The sequence below is a fragment of the Octopus bimaculoides genome, chromosome 21, assembly GCF_046866305.1.
Source record: "Octopus bimaculoides isolate indiv1 chromosome 21, ASM4686630v1, whole genome shotgun sequence".
In the NCBI taxonomy this organism is placed as follows: domain Eukaryota; kingdom Metazoa; phylum Mollusca; class Cephalopoda; order Octopoda; family Octopodidae; genus Octopus; species Octopus bimaculoides.
The window spans coordinates 32,224,595-32,251,335 of record NC_142948.1 but is presented as its reverse complement, the minus strand read 5'-3'; the positions used below and the strand labels follow the sequence as shown (position 1 = coordinate 32,251,335).

Here is a 26,741-nt window from a genome sequence, read left to right as displayed (position 1 = left end):
AACAAAGAACAGAGAGAGAGAACAAAGAACAGAGAGAGAGAGGGAGAGAGAGAGAGAATAAAGAACAGAGAGAGAGAGAGAGAGAATGAAGAACAGAGAGAGAGAGAGAGAGAATGAAGAACAGAGAGAGAGAGAGAGAGGACGGAGAGGAATAAAGAAGAGGAGGAAGGAAGAGGAGCGAAACAGGGGAGAAGGACAGAGAGAGACAGAAGAAGTAATAAACATATCTCAAATAAAAGGAATCGCATATGCCAAGAGAATTGGTCAGCATCAGTAAAAGATATCCGTGTGAATCCGTTGTGACATTGTTTGTTTTGGACAGTTTAATGTCTTGTATAAAAGACGGTGATTTATGTCAGGCATTGCAACAGTCTTGTGCGTTTGTTTCCTGCTTTCTTCTTCGGAATGGAAACTTATGAAAAGGAATATGGAAGATCATCTTGAGTATTGCATTCTCTGCAAGATGATAAGACTACAAGACTTCTAGAACTACAAGTCTGAAGAAAATGTAGACTGTAGAAGAGAGAAAAAATGGATTTGAGAAGATGCAGAGGAGAGATGGTACTGTGTAAGGGGGTACTGAAATGGTTCTGGGTATCATGAAAGGCCTGGCTGGAGTTCCAAACTTCTGAGTTCTTTTACAGGGCTTAGAAAAACTGAAGGACTGCTGCAATAAGTCTGTGAATCTGAGACGGGAATATGTTGAATAAAATCATAATTAACTGATCCTCTTGTATCTTCTCTTACCCAAAGCCAAGAACTTTTCAGCACCCCCTCGTACGTGAGCCAGTGTCAGAGCTTCCACCTTGGTGTTCGTCTTGCTTGAAACAACAGTCAAATCTCCCTCAAAAACACCCCTCTTATCAACATATATATATATTTATAAATTGCTCTTAACTGTGGTTTGGACTTTTTGACTGTTCTTTCTAGTCAACAAAAGGTGGTGAGCTGGCAGAAACATTAGCATACCGGGCGAAATGCTTTGCGGTATTTTGTCTGTCTTTATGTTCTGAGTTAAAACTCCGCAGAGGTCGACTTTGTCTTTCATCCTTTCGGGGTCGATTAAATAAGTACCAGTTATGCACTGGGAGTCGATGTAATCAACTTAATCCCTTTGTTTGTCCTTGCTTGTCCTCTCTATGCTTATCCCCTAGTGGGCAATAAAGAAATAAATTGTCAGCATAGGGTACCACACAGTGGGAGTGAACCAGAAACCAGGTGATTGCAAAGCAAACTTGTTAACCATCAGTTGTATATTCAACCAATAGCTGGATTTATTCCTTATACCCAAATCCTATTTAAATGTTTATGCCATCAAACCGAAATTTTTCGACCCATACGGTCAGCCATACACAGAAAGACACACAGAAAGAAACAGCACTCTTCGAAATGGTTGTTCTTCCATTTCACTAACTGGATCAGTTACACGCAGATAATGAAGTGGAACCCCTCTTTCCTTTCCACTTAATATAAAAAAAAAAAAGGGATGAGAAATGATCACATTCAAATTCACAAGCTGTCTTCGGTCCTTACATTCAAATGTTTATGCAATTAGACTTCAAACACTTTACACCTGCTATGCAGAAGTCAATTAAGGTATCACAACTCTTATTTGACGGAGCATGATTCCATGGACTTCACTTAAGCAGTCCATTAGTTTCAATAAAACTTCCCCTTGATGTGTCGAATATTTGGTTTTATTAAAAACTATGAATAACTGATGTTGCCGCAACAGTGACGAACCCTGATGTTTAACCTCAAACTTGTACCTTGTCAATGCAATTATGCACCTTTAACATATCATTCCCACCACCCCCAACTACTTACCTGCCCACTCACCTACCCCTGGTTAACCCGACTATGTTTCATTCTGAATGATTCATCCCTATTTATTCCGTAACATTTCAGCTCCCTCAATCCCATCGTGTAATTGTATTATTTTATTTTATTGCTTCCCTTGCTAAATCACAATTACCTCCCTTCTAAGTAATCACCTCTTTCACCCCACCCACCCCCACCGATTTCCTCCTCACCTTAGATTTAATTTAACCCTTTTGATAGCAACTTGCCTGAGAGCCCATCCCTGCTTCCATGATAAAACATTTTTGTTTTAAAGCAATCTAAATTAAAAACTCCCATCAAAATTTGATCTTACGCTCCAAATAATAGCATAATAATCGTTTCAAATTTTGGCCTAAGGTCAGCAGATGTTTAGGGTAGGGGGTAAATTGACTACATCAACCCCAGTACTCAACTGGTACAATTTTATAAACCCCGAAAGGATGAAAGGTAAAGTTAACATTAGTGGCATTTGAACTCAAAACAAAGCTGTGCCAACAGTTCTTCTGGCTTTATAACGATGATGTTATTCTACTAAATTCTTCATTATTTTACAAACCAAGTGAAACAAAGGCCCTTTATTCCAACAAAAAAAAGGGGCGGGGGGAACAAAAGGGTTAAATTGTAATTTTTCTTACATTTTTATAATTCCCTTTATTATTTGTTTTAGTCACAATTCTGCAGTCACTGCAGAGAAGAATTTTGGTAGACCACATCAATGCCAGGACTGACTTTCATTTTAAGCCTAGTAATTATTCTATCAATCTCTAGCTGAACTGCTATGCTATGTGGATATAAACAGACCAACACTGGTTGCCAAGCAGTAGCAGGTGACAAGCACAGACAGAAAGACGCACACAGACACAGACACAGACACACGTACGACAGGCTTCATTCAGTTTCCATCTACAAAATCCATTCACAAGGCTTTGGTCACCCAGATGCTATATAGTAGAAGACCGTTGTGCAAAGTGCCACACAGCGGGACTGAACCCAGAATCATGTGATTGGGAAGCAATTACTACCCTTACTGATTGTAACCCAGTGGCTGCATATTCGAAACACTGTTGTACCCTTGACATAACTTCTCTAGCAGGATCAGCATCAGAGTGACCAAGGGGTTGGCCCTTTGAATAATGAATACACCTTAGCTTGTTCTGGTGGACTTTCTGAAGTTCTGTCTACCAAGTTTCACTCAAAAGGCTTGTACAGACCCAGGCTCTGCTGGTAATCAGAGTGGGGTTGAACAAGAGATCTTGTGATTGCAAAGTTAACTTCTAAATACGCAGTCATACCTGCATCCATTCACACATACACACACACACACATATATACACAACATATATATATACACACATACATACATACACACATATATATACACCTATATACATGTGTAATATGTATGAGTGTGTATATATATATATGTGTGTGTGTGTGTGTGTGTGTGTGTGTGTGTGTGTGTGTGTGTGTGTGTGTGTGTGTGTGTGTGTGTGTGTGTGTGTGTGTGTGTGTGTAAATACACACACATACATACACATATGCATGTGCATATGTATACATACATACATGCATATGCCTTCACCTGTACCTAAATACACACACACAAACACATATACATGTATGCACATACACACATACATACATAAATATAAACAGACACACACACATATATAGATACATACACACATACATACATGCAAACAAGATCAAATGATAAAAGAATACTGTGTAAAAAAAAATAATAAAATTACTGTAAAATATAACAAAACAAATAAGAAGTTTCATGAACAATTTTGAGTTATTTATCCTGTGAGTTCAAATCTATTGATTAGCATATCGTTTAGAATAATAATAATAAGAATAAGAATAATAATAATAATAATAATAATAATAATAATAATAATAATGACGATGAAATAACAAAAATAAGATTCAAATGTCTAACATCGAATTTAAACGAATATTTTCTTCAACAGATATAAATTTTTTCCACTAGAATACATTTGTATTTATCTAAAGTAAATATATAACTTAAACATTATGTATATACACACACACATACACCTCCATACATAATAGCATATATATATATATATATATATATATATATATATATATATATATATACACACACATACATACACACATTTATATATACACACACACATATATATATATGCACACACATATATAGACACAAATATATATATATATATATATATATATACTGACACAAACACACACACACAGACACAAATATATATTCATACATGCATATAAACATACATACACACACACGCACATTCATAAACATACATACATACATATATGTATAACATATATATACATATATATATATAAAAAACATGTATGTGCACGTATATGTGTGTATATATATATATATATATATATATATATATATATATATATATACATACATATATAAATGCACATACATATACCAGCATGGAAAATAGACTTTAAATTATATATACACACACAAACATACAATCACAACATGAAGCAGATTCTAAGAAAATATATGTCGAGAAGAATCTAAAAATATTCTTCAATGAAGCAAATGGAAAAGAGTCTAAAGTAGAGTTTTTTAATGTCGTCTGCCATGCTGATGGGGGTAGATAATAATAATTCTGAGCAGTCTGGTTGTTTTGTCTTATTTTTGACGGGTTTGACGGGTGGTGGATTAGTTGGACATGAAGGACTTATTTTTTATAACTTTTTCTGCTTCCTATAATTACCCATCACCTTTACAAATCAATGAGTTTATATCATTTACAGCAAATACTATTATTCCTGTTATATGGTGCGTATATATATATATATATATATATATATATATATATATATATATATATATATATATATTTACACACACATACATATATACATAATGTACATATATATATATATATTTACACGCACATACATATATACATAATGTACATATATATATATATATGTATATACATATGCATACATACATACATATATATATGCACACACACAGGATACATATACATAATACACATATATATATATACAGTATATATTTTAGATATATATATATATATATATATATATATATATATTACACACACACACATACACACACACTATATGTATACATATGTATACACAGTATATATGTACATACATACATACATACATACACAGTATATAATATACACATACATACACACACACAGTATTTGTATACATATGTATACACAGTATACAATATACATATACATATATATATATATACACACACACACAGTATTTGTATACATATGTATACACGGTATATAATATACATATATACATATACACATATATACACACACACATATTTTACATGTATATATATATATATATTGCAAAACCTTTTGACCTCATCATAAAATTTTTCTGCATACGTGACTAAAAACTTTATGTAGATTTTACAGCATGAGTTTTTTAATATAACACACATGCACACCTATATATATATATATATATATATATATATATATATATATATATATATATACATACACACATGCACACCTATACAGTACGGTACTGAATTAGTTTTTATTTCACTATTAAATAGCATGCTTTTCATAACGTCATTTATCAAAGTCGATGCTCATATCCATTATGAATGATATAAAAACCTGTTTATCTTCATGATGACTACAGTTAATTTCATTGCAGACAGCTCTGATAAAATGCTTACTCAGCCTAGCTGGGATACCGTAGCAGATATTACCTTGCTGTATTATGCTTCGGAAGATCTCTTGCAATACAATTCCATTCACAGTTAAGATGATTCAACGTAGTGGTTCTCAAATCTTTCCAGGGTGCCACACCCTTGGTGCCCTGGCAACATTCCTAGCCTTACCTCCTCCCCACTCACCACCACAAACACAGACCATTTTCTGCAGAAAATTCAAAAGAACAATATTTCACAAATAAAACTTAACCTAACTAACTTGTTATTTTGTTGTTTTTACATCCATTACCCTCTTTTGGTCATCCCATTATCACGCCACTTTTCTGCGATGCCCACCCTCCTCATGGATCTTTGCACCACCACCAGGTGAGGTGGGGCAGTACTGTCCACTTTGGGAAGCACTGGTTTAACCCTTCAGCATTCAGATTACTCTGTCAAATGTAATGCATTTTTATTCATCATCTTTTAAACTGATCGTTCGCTATCTTGTATAAACTGTTTATATAAACAATCTTATATAAACATTCACTATCTTATATAAACACTCAATCTGATTATTTATAAAATGACATGGTAAGGCAAGGCAACAGAAACCAAATCTGGGCAGCTTGAACACAAAACAGTTCAAATATTCTGGGCCAGATATGGCTGGTTTAAATGCTAAAGACTTAAAGAATATTAACCCTTTAACATTTAAATTACTCTATCAAACGTTAGGCTTATTTATCCATCTCCTTTTAAATTGGTCATTCACTATCTTGTATAAATTGCATCTTATATAGACAATCTTCAATAAACATTCACTACCTTATTATATAAACACTCAATGTGATTGTTTATTTATAAAATGACATTGTAGGGTAAGGTTAGAGAGGCCAAATTTGGGCAGTTTGAACAAAAAAACAGTTCAAATATTCTGGCCTTTAGCATTCCTGTCAAATGTTATGCTCCTTTATTCACATTGGTTAGAATTAATCATGCATGATCTTGGAACTCTGACATCTCATCGATCTGCTTATTAGTGAACAGTCAATGGCGTTGAAGAGCCTAAAGGTTAAAGTTTTGGGGAAAAACTTTACTGATGTGGAGGACTGAATATTGAAAAAGAGTTTGCCTGTGTCATGACGATTCCTGCCAGGTGTCAAAATACCCACATCATGACTGCTGTTCAATGCTTTGTGAAAATTGTAAAAGCTGCAAGAGGCAATGTGGACATCATGAAAACCAAGTTCCACCAAACTGTGATGGTCTTTCGGTGTGTCTCCAGTGAGGGAGACATCATTCCACCCCTCATCTTTGAACAGGACCTTAAGCTAGAGACTATGGTCAAATCCTGGCTGGAGATGGTTGCTTCTGGAAGGCCATATGTGTGGCAGTAGGATTTGCTTCCTTTCCATACCTCCAGAAAGAGTCAGAAGTGGTTGTCAGAGAATTTCTACGATTTCACCAGCCCAAATTTCTAGCTCCCTAATTCTCCCTATTTTAATTCCATGGATTACTATGTGTTGGGGACACAGTTGAGAAAGACACCAACTGCTTTGCTTGCAACACCAAGGCTGAGCTGGTGGCCAAGATCAATGAAGTAATCTAAGATTTTCCCAGGGACACAATGAGGAATGCATGCACCAGGTTCCAGAGCTGTCTTGGAGTCATGGTGAAAACTGTGATAGAAGCTCTTTTGAGGAATCTTTTATATCTCAACCATAATTAATGGAATCAATATTCTTTGATTTTTTTAAAATACTTTTATTTTTGGATGGTATATTGCTCATTCGTTTCCTTGTATGCAAGCTGTCAAATTTAGCCCAAACATTCTGTATACATATGTGTGAGAGTATATATATATATGTACATACACACACATGTATATCAATGTGTGTGTGTGTGAACTGCAATCAGACAAAAAAAATGATGATGATGCTGTTACATAATTTTGACAAGAATGGTTCAAGGCAAACTATTTCATTGATTAAATAAGAAATTAATTAGTTAATTACTGTATAGATTTACCTAAATTCATACATACAAGCCGATGTATAGTGATGAAATGATTCCTCTAGCCATTTGTAATGATCATCTTCTATGCAATAATAAAGAATACTACTTATTAATTAGCTATGCGTATGTCACTTTTACTAAATTAAAAGCAATTAATGAAGTCTACACTATCAAGAAAATTTATCAATTCCAATTTTAATATATTTTTATCAAAATATGCTTTTCTAATTTCTTGTATTATTAAAGATCTCAATTACATGCTTCAATCAGAAACTTTTATTCACTATTTCTAACACTTAATGTTTGTATCCATTTTCTTCTACTGATTCCCTGCAACTCTCTCTTTCTCTCTCTCTCTCTCTCTCTCTCTCTCTCTCTCTCCATCTTTTCTTTGCTTACAGCCTTTATTTCTCTTTGTCTATATATCTTTTTTTATTCTTGTAACTTCTTCTCTCTCACTTTTATCCTCATTATCTTATTTTCTTTCAAGGTTTTTGTCACTTCAGACTTTGTCCCTCCTCTTTCTCACAAGCTTCATTTGTCACCCTTCCCCTGTTATTTTATTTCACAATTTTCGTCTTTCCCCAGCACACTGTTACTTTCATTCTCTGTCCTTGCAGCATACACACACACACTCTTTCTCTCTCTCTCTCACATGCTTTCCACAAAAAAAAAAAAATGATTACACAGATTTTCTTTGAGATACTTCAGGAATATTTGAGAAAATGTTTTCTCTTATATATACAAGGGCAGGCATGGCAGTGTTGCAAAGAAGTTTGCTTCCCAACCTCATGGTTCCAGGTTCAGTCCCACTGAGGGGATCCTTGGGCAAGGGTCTTGACATGTATGTGGGTGTGTTCACCACTACTACTTAACAACCGGTGTATGTGTATTTATGTCCTTGTAACTTAGCTGTTTGGTTGCTGGCAGAAACTCCACCCTCAAGGTGTTTCTGTCATGTTTACTTGTATGAAACTGCTGTGGAGTACATAACAGAGAATATGTATGTGTGTGTGTGTGTGTGTGTGTGTGTTATATATTTTATATATATAGGAGTAAAGGTAAGGACAAGTAAGTTAGGCGAGTCAGTATACAAAAGTCAAGATACAAACATGGCATACACTGGCAGAAACAACAGCTGGAGGGTGGAGTTTGTCAGCAACCTTGAATAAAATTATGCAACAACACAGTCTTCATTTTTCAGTTTGCTATTATAATCTATTGTGAAAGTGCCGACCAATTGATTAGTGAATCTCCTTGGATTTACACTTTGTATGGAATGCCCAGTGGATTTCACCTATATGGATTCAGATGCTCTTCACTTGACATTTTCTTAACCAGATATTTATGCATGGAATGCTGACTGAGGAGGTATTTGCCGAGATTACTTCAATCTCTACTTTCTATCACTCTCGCTTGTTCGCTCGCTCACCCATTCACTCATTGATATATATCATCATCATTTAACATCTGCCTTAAACGATGATGATATAAATAATACATATATAAATAATACATATATATATATATATATATATATATATATATATATATATATATATATATACACACACATACAAGACATTATTAACAAGAATGGAGAATTATACATCTTTAAAACTAATTTATTACAGTATTATTGACATTAAATTGATATTAGATTTCAGTCCAACACGTGTTTCTGCTGCATAAGTGTCCTAATGCCCTTTGATTTAGCATTTCTATATTCATTTACATTTCATATATATATATATATATATATTAGAAGGTCTGGGGGTGATGTACAGGAATTATATATAAGAAAAAATAATAAGGTACTCAGATATCTGGATGGTTGTACACTTACAGATTTTTATTAATATGTCACATGTTTTTATAAATTAGCGCTTGCATCTATTCTTGTAGATTCTATATATATATACTCACACATACACACACATGTATGAATGTATATATGTATATATATCCGTGTGTGTGTGTGTGTGTGTGTGTGTGTCTACTTTAAGTTCGTTCACAGGAAATGCTTTGAATATGCATATAAAAGCCCCTGGTCTATTATGCTGGTTACAGCCTAATGGTACCATCTGTCAATAATGGTATTTTGGAGTCACACCGAGCAGTGCCAATATAATGTAGGATAAATAGTAATAAAAATCATAAAAATTCATGTATGGAATTCTAAATATCATACATGGATTATTATTATTTTTATTACTATATATATATATATATATATATATATATATATATATATATATGCAGGGTGGGCCAAAAGTCACCCAGCAGTAAATTAAAATTCCATAAATACTATCTGTAATTCTGAATTTAGCAGCATTTCATCTGTCTTTAGATTCTGAGTTCAAATTCAGCCAATGTTGATGAAATAAATACCAGCTGAACACTGGGGGATGATGTAATCAACTTACCCGCACCCCTGAAATTGCTGACCTTGTGGCAAAATTTGAAAGTATTATGGTGTACAATACAAGAAAAAAACTAACAGTGGAACTGAATGAAACTTAAACGAAGACAAAGATGATGACTGTCTTACAATCATGTACAAAAGCTTGTTGCTGCTACTGTTGTTGTTGTCATCTACTGGCATATGATTTAGGTCCATCAAGTAGTTTGTTTACTAACTACTTCTAAATGTCGATACTTTCTCCACTCATTCTCTCTCTCTCTCTCTCCATCCCTTCCATCATCCTCCCTGGAATATTAATATTTCACACACACACACACACACACACATAACAAAAGGACTGATTATTCTGTAGCAAATCAAATTATGATATTGAAATGTCACCCACTTGGTTCTTTGCAGAAATGGTTACTAGTGAGGTGAAAGTAATTTTCACAATACAGTTTCCACATAAACAAGACAGCCCAGTAATGGCCGGAAAGCCTTTATAATCATAGATACAATCAATTAGGATTGAACTGAATGACAAAGGAGGACACATTAGATAATGTAGTCCAAGCTATACCATCAATAACCACCTTTTTATGTTTGCATTGTCTTCCTTCTTTGATTTCCTTTATAAACACTGAATCACCAAGGTTAACTCAGACATCACATGCATGTATGTATAAATGTAATATACGCATGTATGTGTGTAGATAAGTAAAAGACCCCTTTCAGTCATGAATGACCATGGGACTGCATCTAGAAAGTTACCCTTCAAGGCACAAGTCCGGGCAAGGTTGTTTTATGGAAGACAAGCAGTCACCCATGCATACCAGCCTGCCCTCTCCACGCCACCAATGTTATCAAAGGGAAAGGCAAAAATGGCCGATACAGCTTGGCACCTGTGACATCACAACTCATTTCTACAGCTGAGGGAACTGGAGCAATGTGAAATAAAGTGTTTTGCTCGAGAAAACAACACACAGCCTGGTTTGGGAACTGAACTCACTACCTCAAGATTGTAAACATGACACACTAACCACTGAGTCATGCACCTTCACTGTAGATAAGTACATGTATGTATAAATACAGTTTGCTATATTTCTGAAGATGAAGGCATATACAGAAATGTCTGCATCAGACGGAGTTATTGCCAACAATCTATTCCTACACACAGGTAAATGATATATCGTCATGAATAAACACACCTGAACAGGTGAGGAAACAGTTTGCAACTGAGATTCCAGGAAAATAAATGGAAATATTCGCTGAATAAGAAAGATTAGTTTAAAAGATGTTGAGGAGTTTCAGCTACATGTAATACATGTGTAGAAGGAGAATGAGAGGGAGAGAGAGAGAGAGAAACTACACATTTCTAACACATATTTAAAGGGAATATGAGAGTAACTATCACATGTAGTACATGTTTAAAAGGAGTATAAGAGGGTAAGTACCACATGTAATACATATTTAGAGAGAGTCTATAAAAGAGTAAATACCGCATGTCTACTACATACTTAAAAGGAGTATAAAATAGGGTAAGTACTACATGCGTGATACATGTTTGAAGGGAGTATGAGGGAGAGTAACTATCACATCTACTACATGTGTGGATGGAGTAGAAAACTCCACTCCAATAGACTTTTGTCTGACCTATGCAAGCATGGACAAGGGAACATTAAACAATGGTGATATGGGACGACCTAGATGAGACTATGATGATATACATGTGGTTGTAAATGAGCATCACCATCATACAAGCAGTGTTGTTCATTTCTAGTCCTCAGTGAAAGACATGTGTTACAATGGGGAAAATGTTAACTTGCTTGGAAACTGGTGATGTTTGGTGACAGAGAAGGGCATCAAGCCACAGAAAAGCCACTCAATGATTCCATCTGACTCATGCAAGCACAGAAAAGAGGACATTACAAAGAGTACGATGACGATGACGAAAAAGATGGTATATACTTGTGCTTGTTTGCGTGTGTGTGTGTGAAGGAGAGAAGTGTAGAGAGGATTAAGTAGAAAGATAAAGGAATCAGCTTTAAGATGCTTGATAAATACTTGCTTTGATATATTGATATATTTAGAGTAAGAAACCGTCAATTGTTTGCTGACCTCAACTAAGTAACAGTGGATGGCGTGTGATATCTATGCTGTCTCCTGTCCTGTCCTCTTCTTTCTCCAATACATTAGCAACACAACAGAAGGAAATTAGCAACCACCAAGAATTAAAGCTAATTTGTAGATTCAACAAAGCAAGGAGGCACACTGCTTATTGTGTCGAGCTGGATGGACCAGCTCGATATATAGATGGGTTGGGGAATGGGTAGGTTAATAAATGGATAGGGAGATGAATGGATGGATGGAGGGAGGGAGGTAGGCGGAGAGTGAGTTATAACGATTGTCAAGATAAATAATTGGGTAAACATCATCATTTTAGCATCCATCTTTTCATGGTAGCCTGGTTCAGGACACATGGTGTGATGTGCTGGGTCAGAAGTGATATATCAACAGATAGTCTTGTGTGTATGTGTGTGTGTGTGTGTGTGTGTGTGTGTAGCTAAAATGTCATATACTTCATACGTGTGAGTGTATGAATCTCATATACATATTTATATATATATATATATATAAGTCAGTAAATAGTGGGGTTGTGTTAACCGCACGTGGAGAAATAATAGGAAACTGAAAAATAATAATAAGGCACAATGCTAAACTGGAAGCATATTTTAATAAAGATTTCTAACCGGCTTTCATTGTGTAGCAAATTTTCAAGAAGAGGGAGAAAGAAAATGTTTTTTTACAAAGAAGTACAAAATGAAGAAAATAATATATAAAAAAATAATATATAAAAAAATAAATATACCAATACATTATATTGTTTTTGAGCTTTTAAAGTTCAATGGTAATTCATGTATATAATGGTTGGAAAAATAAGGATGCATGAAAATTGAGAGTTGTGTTAGGTTTAAAAAAAGAGAAAAGGAGCTAAAAGTTTGTGTTAAGCAGGAAGTGTGTGTAAGGGGAGACAAATCTTTTTAGACATAAACTTCCTGTTGAAAAAGAGATCATAACTCCAACTAAAAAGATTTGTCTCCCCTTACACACACTTCCTGTTTTGACACCACACTTCCTGCTTAACACAAACTTTTAGCTCCTTTTCTCTTTTTTTTAAACCTAACACAGCTCTAAATTCTCATGCATCCTTATTTTTCCAACCATTATATACATGAATTACCATTGAACTTTAAAAGCTCAAAGACAATATAATGTATTGGTATATCTATTTTTTTATATATTATTTTTTTATATATTATTTTCTTCATTTTGTACTTCTTTGTAAAAAACATTTTTATTCTCCCTCTTCTTGAAAATTTGCTACACAATGAAAGCCAGTTAGAAATCTTTATTAAAATATGCTTCCAGTTTAGCATTCTGCCTTATTATTATTTTTCATTTTCCTATATATATATATATATATATATATATATATATATATAAATACATATGTAATCAATATTTAATACATTTATATATACATACACATACATATCATCAATTAGCATCTATCATCCATGCTAGAATTGTGTGTGTGTGTGTATTATATATATATATATATATATATATTCATTACTGGTGAAGGCCTTTTATAGGTCTATGGTCTCTTTAAAATATGGCGGGGCCTTAGGCCAACAAGTCTTAGGGTCTGATGATACACCATAAAGGTACTCTTAATGGCAAGAAACCCAAGGTAACCCTATTAACAGGGCTGCACCAGTAATAAATATAGACTACTCTACTTCTTAGAGTGTGCTGCTTCTCCATTTTTATGGTCTTCTAAAAAACAAAAACTATATATATATATATATATATATATATATATATATATATATAGATTCAAGGTTGAATATGGTACTTATGCGTAGGCACCCGAATATCGTATTCCAAAAGGATAGGTGATCAAAAAATCAAAAAATAAGCAACACGGATTTCAAAGGTGATTGCAGTACGCACGTTTCATGCTACTCCAATTTATTTAAGTAATCCGAGCATTACATTAAATGCAATATGAAGAGCAATCTTCAGCTGCACGAAAATGCAGAAAATTACAGTAGAATAGACATATTATAAACGTGGCAACATTTCAAATCCAAGTGGGAGAGAGAATACATAAAAATCTAAGTGGGAGGAAGAATACATAAATCCATCTTGACATAGCCGAGTCTATCAGGCTAGTAATTGATTCTAGACAAAAGTTCTAACTGTCTCAGATTTTATTGTTTCTTATCTAGTGGTGATAGCATAAGGGTTAGGGTTATATATATATATAATTTATTAATGAGGGTAGAAATTGATATTAATCAATTAAAACCAGTGGTCTAGCATATTAAAAAAATCCGAAGATTAAAATTATATTACATACAAAAATAAGAGGAATGACCAGCAAAAATGTTAGAAATAGATGCCGAATCATCTAACCATGAAAAAAATATATGTTCTCAATAAAAATTCAGCAACACAACAGACTTTAAAAGGGCAAGACAAATGAAAAAATACTAAATAAAAAAACGATTAACCTACGTACCATGGTTTCACCTGTTAAAATTTGCATAAGTAAATATCTGCAGGATCGTCAGCGTAGTCCGTCAATTCGCAATGCAATTTCCAGAACTAGACACAAGACGTCCACCCTTATTTTTGTATGTAATACATATATATATATATATATTGGCCGTTGCCAGTACCGCCTGACTGGCTCCCGTAGGATTTTCGAGTGAGATCGTTGCCAGTGCCCCTGGACTGGCTTGTGCGGGTGGCACATAAAAGACACCATTTCGAGCGTGGCCGTTTTCGTGCGGGTGACACGTAAAAGCACCCACTACACTCTCTGAGTGGTTGGCGTTAGGAAGGGCATCCAGCTGTAGAAACTCTGCCAAATTAGATTGGAGCCTGGTGTTGCCATCCGGTTTCACCAGTCCTCAGTCAAATCGTCCAACCCATGCTAGCATGGAAAGCGGACGTTAAACGATGATGATGATGATGATGATACATATATATATGTATATACAATATATATAATTTCAATATGAAGCAAATAATTCAAAAGAAAAATATAATTCATGAAAAAATAATTTGCAAAGATACCACTGACTCTGTTATTATCTAGTGTAACAATTTAAAAATGATAATAACAGAATCAATAATATAGGTGATTGCAGGCCCCCAAAAAAGCATTAAATGGCTGGCGATTTAAATAAGAGTGTTGACTGTTATTTCCAGCAGGTAGATATACTTAATATGTCCTTTGATTAATTTTATATATATATATATATATATATATATATATATATATATATATAGGACAGGTGTAGCAGTATTTTATACTTGCATATGTAACATAAGTGTACTGAATGGCAGTGTGTAGGGTAACATGTTATGTATTTATAATTTAACTGGTATATCCTTTTGCGATATGGGAATGAGGTGTATAGTGGTGGAGCATACAGTACTTATTATGTGTGTATAATGCAGCCTGTCACACTATTTTATGTTATACAAAGTTTTGAACAATACAAGAGATGTTTAAGAATTGTTGCAGGAACAATCAAATTAACCATTTTTTTTTTTTTCTGAAAGCTTCAATTAAATCAAAATTCTCTTCTCATAGAACAATGGCATCGATAAATCTTATAATTATATATACACATGCACATTGTATGTGTATATTCATACATATATATATACACACACACACATATATAATATAATACATACAAATAATATGCAAATACATGCATTCAATGACATCTATACAAGCACATACATCCATACACATGCACACATACATTACATAAACATTTATACATTATATATACACACACATTACATATACAATTAGGCATTATATATACACACATACATACACACAGTCACATTACATATACATCTATACATTATATATATACCCCTCCACACACACACATGTATAATACAAACACATAATAATATACAGATACAATTATGTCTATATATACATGCACTCACATGTGTATACACAGAATTCTAAATATTTAATTGATAGTAAATAGAATGAATTGCTCGGAAAGAGTCTATTTATCATTATTTGTATTTTTTGCTTGTTTCATATGTACTTTATCACACACAGACATTAACATCCAAAAATACAACTAAATATTAATAAAACACACACACACATACACACACCAAATTAAAACACCTACAAACATACACATATATTCTAACGTAAAATATACACATGCATTATATCACATTAGTTCGTCTGTTGCTGCCGACAATAAAAATGATATCACATGGGAGGAGACGATTGGACATGGTGCATCTGGTTGCGACCGTTCAGTCTGATGCATGCTCGGAAGGTTCCGTCACAGGTCAGACACAAATGGTCTGTTGGGATTGAAGGCGAAGAGTTGGCTCTGGATTTGCACATATATATATTCGCCATGATAGCTCGCTGACCACTACATTTATATTTTTTTTCTCCTTGTTTCTTTCTGTGTTCCTTTCAGTTGAAGAGCGTAGCTTGAAACTTCAAAGACTTTCTCTATTCCCGAGCGTTAAACTAATACATCCATTTGTTGTTTACACCACATGTCTTCGTCTGTTGTTTTTTTCGTAAATTCTCCCATATATATATATAAATACCGGAGTAAGCACATAAGTTTCTAACAAAACTGTCTGATGAACGGGAACATGAAACTCCGAGTAACAGTTTTTTTGTTATATTTCTGGTGCTTTTAAATAATATATATATATATATATTTCTACTGCTTCTAAATATATATATATATATATATATATATATATACAATGGGCTTCTTTTCAGTTTCCGTCTACCAAATCCGCTCACAAGGCTTTGGTCGGTCCAAGGCTATAGCAGAAGACACTTGCCCAAGGTGCCATGCAGTGGGACTGAACCCAGAACCATGGGGTTGCTAAGCAAGCAAACTACTTACCACACAGCCACTCCAGCACCTGTATATTTGCCTTTCTTTTTCACTGTATACCACGTTTTTTTATTATTTATTTATCGTATCATTTCATTATTTGTAAACCCCAACACTTTATGTCTGTTTGTATTGTCCCCAGCCCCTCACCCAGGTGGTAAATAAATGAAGTTGTTATTATTGGCTCTCATAGACACCTTCAAGTTTCACTCGAAAAGGAAATTGAGGGTGGAGTGGGAAATGCTGTCCTCGAGTGAGCTTATTGAAGATGAGTAAAAGTTGCGAAAACCTGTGAGTCGAAGAAAAGGAATTAGATGGAGCACTTGCTCTTGGTGTTCAGAGAAATCTCAAATAGTGGGGTCCCTCAATTATCAAGAGGGCTACATCTCTATCATCCTTCATCCCCTTTTTTTTCTCTTTAAATCTCTGTATACTATGCATAACTCCCTTTCTTTTCATTATATGCTGTGTATACTTATATCTTTTTGGGGTTGCTTATTTAAATATTTTATCATTCCTTTATATGTAAACCCAGACACTTTATGTCTGTCCATGTATTGTTCTCCGCATCCTTCGCCCTGGTGGCAAATAAATGAAATTATTACAATTACTATTATTATTATTATTTTTATTACTATTATTTGTTGTTGTTGTTATTGCTATTGTTTTAAACTTTAAAACCTTTCACCCAATGGTGTCTGTCTAAAGACTGGATGTGAAGATAAATGCTTTTCACAAAATCTGGTAAAAAATATAAAAATACGAGAAAAAAAGAAAAAGCTAAAAAGACCTTCTGTCCACCACCTCCACCACCTCCACCACCTCTGCCCCCACCACTTCCTTCCTTCTTTCCTCCTATCTTTCATCCTACAAAACACATCTATTATGCTTCTTTCTTTCTTTCTAAAAACAAACAAACACACACACAAAAGGAAAAAAAAAACCTATTGTTTGTTTTGTAGTAATAATTAAGAAATTAGTTATTTATTGATTGGAATAAGGTATGTTAACTAATTAGCAACAAATTATTTACGTGGGGGGTGATGGTGGTGGGAGTGGAGGAAGAGAGGAGGAGGAGTAGAAAGTGGGTGGGGGTGACAGAAATCAGCATAAAGCATGCATGAGTGGTTTCAACCACACTTGGGTACTTTGTATATATAATTAAATCACTTCATATAACTTACAGGGTGTATATGTGTGCATATATGTGTCTGTACACACACACACACAGAAAGTTAAGTGGGATAGTTATGCGCATAAATCAAGACGAAAATATGTGTTTTGTCTTGCAAAAGAAAAAAAAAAAAGAGTTCTTTTGAAAAACTCTCGTGTCTAATCAAGCGTGAAGTCGACAATTACGAGACAAAACAAAACAAAAGAATAAAAAACAAATTATCTGAACAAAGTGTGAAAGCATTCATGCATGCATAAACATATATGGGTTTCAAATTTTGGTACAAGGCCAGTAATTTCGGGGGGGGGGTAACTTAATTATATCGACACCACCAGCACTTGGCTGGTACTTTATTTTATCGCCCCCCCCCCACCGTCCCACAAACAGATAAAAGGTAAAGTCAACCTGGGCAGGATTTGAACTCCACTCTGCTGAGCGCTTGGTGTTAGGAAAGGCATGCAGCTGTAAAAATCCTGCCAAAACAGTCACAGAAGTCTGGTGAAGCTTCTGCCTGACCAGCGCTTGTGAAATCATCCCAACCATGCTAGCATGGAAGGCAGATGTTAAACGATGCTGATGATGGGTGTAAAGAGATGGAAGAGATGCCACTAAGCATTTTGTGCACTGCCCAACCAATTCTGAACCACCTCATGCATATATATATATATATATATAGACTCTGTCAGTCATGAATGACCATGGGTGCACCTAAGATGTTCCCCTCCAGAGTACAAGCCTGGGCAGAAAGTAGCCTCACCGGTGAACATACACCCTGGGGTTGTTTTTATGGAAGACCAGCAGTCACCCATGCATACCAGCCTCCCCTCTCCATGCCACTGATGTTATCCAAGGGAAAGGCAAAGGGGCCGATACAGCTTGGCACCAGTGACGTCGCAAGTCATTCCTACAGCTGAATGAACTGGAGCAACCTAAGATAAGGTGTCTTGCTCAAGAACATGCATACACAGCCCGGACCAGAAATTGATCTCACAACCTCACACTCTAACCACTGAGCCATGCACCTTCATTTATATATATATATATATATATATATATATATATATATATATATTACAAATTAAAAGGGTAAAGGATTATCAATTTATTAATTAATAAATCAATTAACAATTAACAATTTTTACTAAGCCCATCGGTATGAAAGCACCATTATTGGTGGAGAACTTATTTAAAAGCTCATATATATTTATAAATATATATTTATAAATATATATATATATTATTATGATTGACCGTTGACTGAACACTATTCAATTTTTTTTCTCCGTGTTTTTCTCCTTGTCTCCGTATTCTTTCTGTTGAAGAGCGTAGCTCGAAACGTCAAAGACTTTCCGTATTCCCGAGCGTCATACTAATATATACTTTTGTTATTTACACCACCTGTCCTCGTCTGTTGTTATTATTTGTATATTCTCCCATATATATATATATATATATATATATATATTTATATCTGTAAAAATATGTTAAACGGTCATTTTTCACAGGAATTTTCAATGGCTGGACAACTGTGTAATGACATAGTATAATGTGAAAGACAGTAACAGCAGAGAGTAAAGGAAGAGAGACAATAATGACAACAACATATTTCCAGGTGAGGGAGAGAGAGAGAGAGAGAGAGAGAGATGGATAGTTGTAAAAAGTATAATGGAGATTAGAAATGAGTGCCCTGGTGGGGACAAGATTGGCGGCTAGCAGTATGGAGGAGTTAGTGAGCTGGTATGGAAGCAAGGAGGAGCACATCACAAATGACAGCAGTGGTGGTGGTGGTGGTGATGTTAGCAGAGAAGAAAATCTTTAAGAACATCAATAAAAATCTTCCATCTTGGAGAAAAACGATGTCACATCTCAAAGACAGTGAATTTCTATTGATTAAATATCAATGAGACATTTTCAACCATTTTCTACACTTTCTGTGAAAGTTAATGTTTTTCTATCAACCAGAGATTAGTTTTCATAGAAAATAAAATAAAACTTCCATATTAAAAGAACTATACTTAATTGTCATCTACAGATTAACAAGCATCTTTGACTGTCAAACGCTTCTCGTCCAGTGTGCTAACAATTCTGAAAGCTTGCTACTTCAGCAACAATAATAATAATAATAATAATAATAATAATAATAATAATAATAATAATAATAATAATAATAATAATAACAACATCTCTGATCATGAGCAGAAGTAGTGGGGGAGCATCATAGCCATGTGTTGAGAGGAATTCTATGGGGTTTGGATAATTCACCTTTGGAAACATGGGTGTTTTGCTCAACATCCTTAAACAAACCTTATTCAGGGACCTTTTGAGCAGGACGGGCTACTCGACCTGAAGAAAATTGTAACTGGGCTCCATCTGCAAGGTCATGCGCTGTTTATCTTGATCTGAGATCACCATGTCACGCACACATATGGTTCGTATGCATGTGCCTGGTGTACCCTTATCAGACGGGTAGTCATGATGGGTATACTGGGCCTTGTATATTTTACCCCAGTGTCACTTTGATGGCATGCACTGCTCTCTCACTCAATAATAATAATAATAATAATAATAATAATAATAATCCTTTTTACTGTAGGCACAAGGCCTGAAATTTTGGGGGAGGGAGTAAGTCAATCACATCGACCCCAGTACTTCAGTGGTACTTAATTTATCAACCCAGAAATGATGAAAGGCAAAGTCAACCTTGGCAGAATTTGGACTTAGAATCAAGCAACAGGCAAAATATTACTAAGCGCTCCATCCAGCATGCTAATGATTCTGCCAGCTCACCACCTTAATAATAATAATAATAATAATAATTAATTTGTTTTAATAATAATAATAATAATAATAATAATAATAATAATAGACGTGATCCATCCAACATTTTGCACAGATGATAGGAGTCATGATGTGCAGGGATAATCGGTTGCTATTTCTAGCAGGCTGGGCAACCACATGATGGCACCTCATTCATAATTGATTGCTCTTTGTTCTTGGAACAAACGAAGCATGAAATATATTAGCAATTTCAAAAACTACTCCTTACTTTTTTTAACTCTGGGCCTCACCCCTCATCATTCGCCACTCACCACTACTCTACCAAATCATCACCATTCCTCCTCCATCTTTGGAAAAAATTAGTCGAATGTTTTGAAGAGAGATAAAGAAGGTTGGCCAAATTCCAACAGATTTAACTATTTATTATTTTTATTTAAATAATTTAACATTAACGATATCTGGTTTTATTGCTGCAACAGACCGAAGCAATTCCTTACAATTGGTTTATGCAACACTGCAGAATAATGGTACCGAAAGAATGGCAATAAATGGCTATTATGGAAATGTAAAATTCTTGTTTACACGATTCTGAATAGGATAGTGGGACGATGGTGATGATGGTGGTGAGGATCATGGTAATGGTGATGATGATGATAATGATGATGATGGTGGTGGTGGTGGTGGTGGTGGTTGTGATGATGATGATGATGATGGTGGTGGTGATGGTGATGATGGTGGTGGTGGTGGTGGTGATGATATGATGATGATGATGGTGGTGGTGGTTATGATGATGATACAATGAATGATGATGTTAATGATGGTGATGATGATGGTGGTGATGACGATGGTAGTGGCATACTATGATGGCGGTGGTAGGGGTTGGGGCCATTGTGGTGGTGGTGCTGATACTGATGGTGTTTACAGTGATGATGGTTAGAACTGATGAAGGTGGGATTGACGACGGTGACTGTAACAGTGATGATGATGATGATGATTGTATTAGTTACATACAATAACAAAAAAAAAAAAAAATTGGAAATCAATAATCGATGAGGAGGGTTTCAACTTTAGCAATAACCATCCTAGTAATGGTGGTGGCGGTGATGATGATTGTGATGACAAAGATGATTATGGTGATGTGGGAATGACGATGAGGACAATGATGACTGTCAATGACGATTATGATGGTGGTGATGACAATAACAATGATGATGGCAGTGTATATATGTCTACATGTGTGTGTATGTATATACTTGTGCCCGCGACATGTATAAGGACTTTCGAGCGAGATCGTTGCCAGTGCCCCTGGACTGGCTCTTGTGTGGGTGGCACGTAAAATACACCATTTTGAGCGTGGCCGTTGCCAGTACCGCCTGACTGGCCTTTGTGCCGGTGGCACGTAAAAGCATCCACTACACTCTCGGACTGGTTGGCATTAGGAAGGGCATCCAGCTGTAGAAACTCTGCCAAATCAGATTGGAGCCTGGTGTAGCCATCTGGTTTCACCAGTCCTCAGTCAAATCGTCCAACCCATGCTAGCATGGAAAGCGGACATTAAACGACGATGATGATGATGATGATATACATATATATACATGTGTGTGTCTTTGTCTGTGTTTGTCCCCCACCACCATCTGTTGATGTGTTTATGTCCCCGTAACTGAGCAGTTCAGCAAAAGCAACTGATAGAATGAGTACCAGGCTTAAAATAGAAATAATATACTACTGGGATCAATTCATTCAAATAAAAATTCAATGCATTGCTCCAGTATGGCCGTGATACTAGTAATAGATAGAAGACAAATTACAGATGCAGGCATGGCTGTATGGTTAGAAGTTTGCTCTAACTTCCACATGGTTTTAGGTTCAGTCCCACCGTGTGGTACCTTGAGCAAGTATCTTCTACTATAGCCCCAGGCCTTGTGAGTGGATCTAGTAGATAAAGCCTGAAAGAAGCCAGTTGCATGCATGCATATGTGTGTGTATGTGTGTGCATATATATGAGTGTGTTACTGTTTCTTTGTTTTTATATCACATGGTGGTTGTAAAGAAGAGTCACCATCATACAAGCAGTGTCCTCTGTTTCCGATCTGCTGGAAAAACATGTCTGGCCACAGGGAAATATTACCTTGTTTGGAAGCAGATAAGCGTTGGCAACAGAGCATCCAGCCGTAGAAAATCTGCCTCGATAAACTCCATCCGACCCATGCAAGCAGAGAAAAGTGAACATTAAAACAATGATGATGATGATGATGATGATGAATAACAGGTTCAATACCAAGAAATGTTTCGTGCCAATGATGGACAACTGAACTGGACCATTGACCACAAATATATTCGGTTCAGAACTTACTAGTGTCATTATATCGTATTCTAACTCTGAGTAACTTTCCTGGTTTTAGTTTTCCTTACATAAACAGTATCACTCACCACCATCCCCACTACCACCACCACCATCATCATCATCATCATTATTATCATCAACCCCACACTTCATGGTTCAATGATTAGCAGTAACAAAAGCAGCCAACTGTAAAAACAATTGCTGCAACATATTAACAATGAAAGAAATATCTGAATCATGCAAGCAGAGAAAACTTCTTTATCTTGCTTTAAATTTCAAGCAGGCCAGATACACACACACACACACACACACACACATACATATATAGACACACATATATATATAGACATACATATATATATAGACACACACATAAATATGTGTATGTTTGTGAGATGCCAGCTGCAATAGCCATGTATAAGTAGAAAGATGAATGATAATAAGCGTAAGGAAACTATTTGTATTAAAAGTTGCGTATACAATCACATGATGTAAACAGGTCTTTTCTTTACAGCTGTTTCGAATAATCAATGACTACTTGATATAATACTGAGGTACAATACTGAAGCAATATAGTAGCTATGCATGTAGACAAACCAAAGTATTAACTAGCACAATTCTGGTGTTCTACATGTTGATGTGTCTGGATTCTAATGAATCCTATAGTATATATACACACACACACACACACATATATATATATATATATAGAAATTGAACCAAATTTGATGACTGGCACCCGTGCCAGTGGAGCGCTAACAGCACCATCTGAGCGGGATCATTGCCAGAGCAGCTGTCTGGCTTCCGTGCCGGTGGCATGTAAAAGGCACTGTTTGGGCGTGATCATTACCAGTGTCGCCTTACTGGCACGTAAACCAAACATTCGAGCGAGGTCATTGCCAGTGTTGCTGGACTGACTCCTGTGCAGGTGGCACATAAAAAACACCATTTGAGCGTGGTCATTGCCAGTACCGCCTGACTGGCCCTCGTGCCTGTGGCATGTAAAAGCACCCACTACACTCTCGGAGTGGTTGGAGTTAGGAAGGACATCCAGCTGTAGAAACTCTGCCAGATCAGATTGGAGCCTGGTGCAGCCATCTGGTTCGCCAGTCCTCAGTCAAATCGTCCAACCCATGCTAGCATGGAAAGCAGACGTTAAACGATGATGATGATGATGATGATGATGATATATATGTATTGGGTTGGTGCATAGTTATTGCAGTTTTTTTTTCAACAAATTTCATTCAACAATAACAATATTTAACAAAAACATCTTTAAATGACACATGACAGGCTTCTTTCAGTTTCCATCTACCAAATCCACTCAGAAGTCTGGTTGGCCCAAGGCTATAGTAGAAGACACTTGTCCAAGGTGCCACACAGTGGGACTGAACCTGGAATTATGTGGTTGGTAAACAAGCTTATCATACAGTCAGATGTTGTGTCAATGCTTTAATAGAGAAGTGAGGAGCTAAGCAATAATGTTCATATTTTTTCAGAGATGTGAATAGATGTGTTGTGATGTTCATTCCTTTCCCCATATATTGATAAGCGCAGGAGTGGCTGTGTGGTAAGTAGTTTGCTTACCAACCACATGGTTCTGGGTTCAGTCCCACTGCGTGCCACCTTGGGCAAGTGTCTTCTACTATAGCCTCGGGCTGACCAAAGCCTTGTGAGTGGATTTGGCAGACGGAAACTGAAAGAAGCCCGTCGTATATATGCATATATATATATGTATGTGTGTGTATATGTATGTGTATATGTTTGTGTGTCTGTGTTTGTCCCCCCAACATCGCTTGACAACTGATGGTGATGTGTTTATGTCCCCGTAACTTAACGGTTTGGCAAAAGAGACCGATAGAATAAGTACTAGGCTTCCAAAGAATAAGTCGACTAAAGGCGGTGCTCCAGCAGGGCTGCAGTCAAATGACTGAAACAAGTAAAAGAGTAAAAGAGTGCTTTACAGCCACAATTAAAAATCATATTTGGATCACAAACTCAGGACTTGTGTTTACCAAACTCTCAACTTAGTGAGAAAATCAGGAATTAGTTTATCAACTCTTGAAGGAATGGAGGAAAATAATATTTCAATGATTTAGAAATTAAAAGTGGAACAGTTCTGAGTTAAGACACGTATCTGTTTTGGAAGTTTTTTGACTTTGTTGTTGAGGAATGCTCGAGTGCCAAGCCTATATCTCATATCTTTGGCATTGGAACAATTCTGTTGGTTTGGTTTAAACAAGTGACAACACAAACAAGAAAGAAAGTGAAAGAGAGACAGAAATGAACAAAGAACATGAGAGAGAGGGTGTGGGGAGAAAGGCGGAGGAGAATAGAAGAAAAGAAAGAGATAAAGAGAGTGATAGGGAGAGACAAAAAAAAAAAGAAAGTAAAAAGAGAAAGAACCAAAGAAAGGATGGAGAGAAGGAAAGCAAGAGAAAGAAAGCATGAAAGAAAAGGGATAAAAGAGAAAAAGAAATAGAGAAGAGAGAAAGAAGGACAGTGAGGGAGAAAGAGAGACAAAAAAGAGAAAAATGAATAAAGAGAGAGAGAAAAAAAGCAAGATGGCTTAGTGTGTCTCTTACCTTGTGTACATCTTCTATGGTTTTGTTGTATTGTGTTCTCTTTTATACTCTCCAAAGTATCATAGCCCCAGAATTTCTCAAACTCATCCCTTCCTCCATCAACACGGATCCTTGGAAGGTCTTTGTAGCCAATATCTTTGGCTTGCTGCAAAACAGAAAGAAAACATGACAGGAATTAGAAAACCAAAGTAAGTGTGCGTGCGTGCGTGCGTGCGTGCGTGCGTGCGTGCGTGCGTGTGTGTGTGCATCCATTTCTACAATAAATATTTTACCATCAGCTTCATTGTCCGTGGTGAGTAAACAAACACTTGTGTGCTCAGTGAGTGCAGACTTTACAGCATTTTATGTAAGCAATTTTGCACACAGTTGATAAGTACAGACCTGATACTTGCTTGAGGAATGCAGACTTTGTGCCACAACAATTTTGTACTCACTTGAAGAGTACAGATCTTACAGCATTTTTTAATAAACAGTTTGGTATTCACTTGGTGAGTACATACTCTATAGCATTTTCAGTAAACAATTTTGTACTCACTTGGAAAGTACAGGCTTTAGAGCATTTTTAGTAAACAAATTTATACACACTTGAAGAGTGCATGCCTTATAGCACTTTTAGCAAACAATTCCATACTCGCTTGAAGAGTACAGATCTTATAGCATTTTTAGTACACAATTCCGTACTCGCTTGGAGAGTACACACTTTACAGTACTTTCAGTTCAGTACTTCAGTCCTTTTCCATCATTGGTCAACAGTATGACAGAGACAGTGACTTAACCACCTCTGCTGTGACCGGGTTGTTTCCAGAAGCAAATGCTTAATCCCCATTACACTCACCACATCTCCAGCTATGGATACACCGTGGAGGAAAGACAAGTCAATATGCTTGC

At 35.7% G+C, this 26,741-nt stretch overlaps 1 protein-coding gene across 10 annotated transcripts in view; it reads right to left on the bottom strand.

The window, feature by feature from the left end:
• The window catches only part of LOC106883233 (ras GTPase-activating protein nGAP), a 567,079-nt gene that overhangs the window by 470,210 nt on the left and 70,128 nt on the right, over positions 1-26,741 (bottom strand). For all 10 annotated transcript variants that reach the window (XR_016237793.1, XR_016237794.1, XM_089339023.1 and 7 more), the window contains exon 3: positions 25,854-25,998. Coding sequence is in view for 8 of the 10 variants with exons in the window: in XM_089339023.1 (XP_089195149.1) it covers positions 25,854-25,998 (145 nt within the window). In the remaining 2 variants the exon portion in view is untranslated. The remainder of the gene's footprint in view (positions 1-25,853; positions 25,999-26,741) is intronic.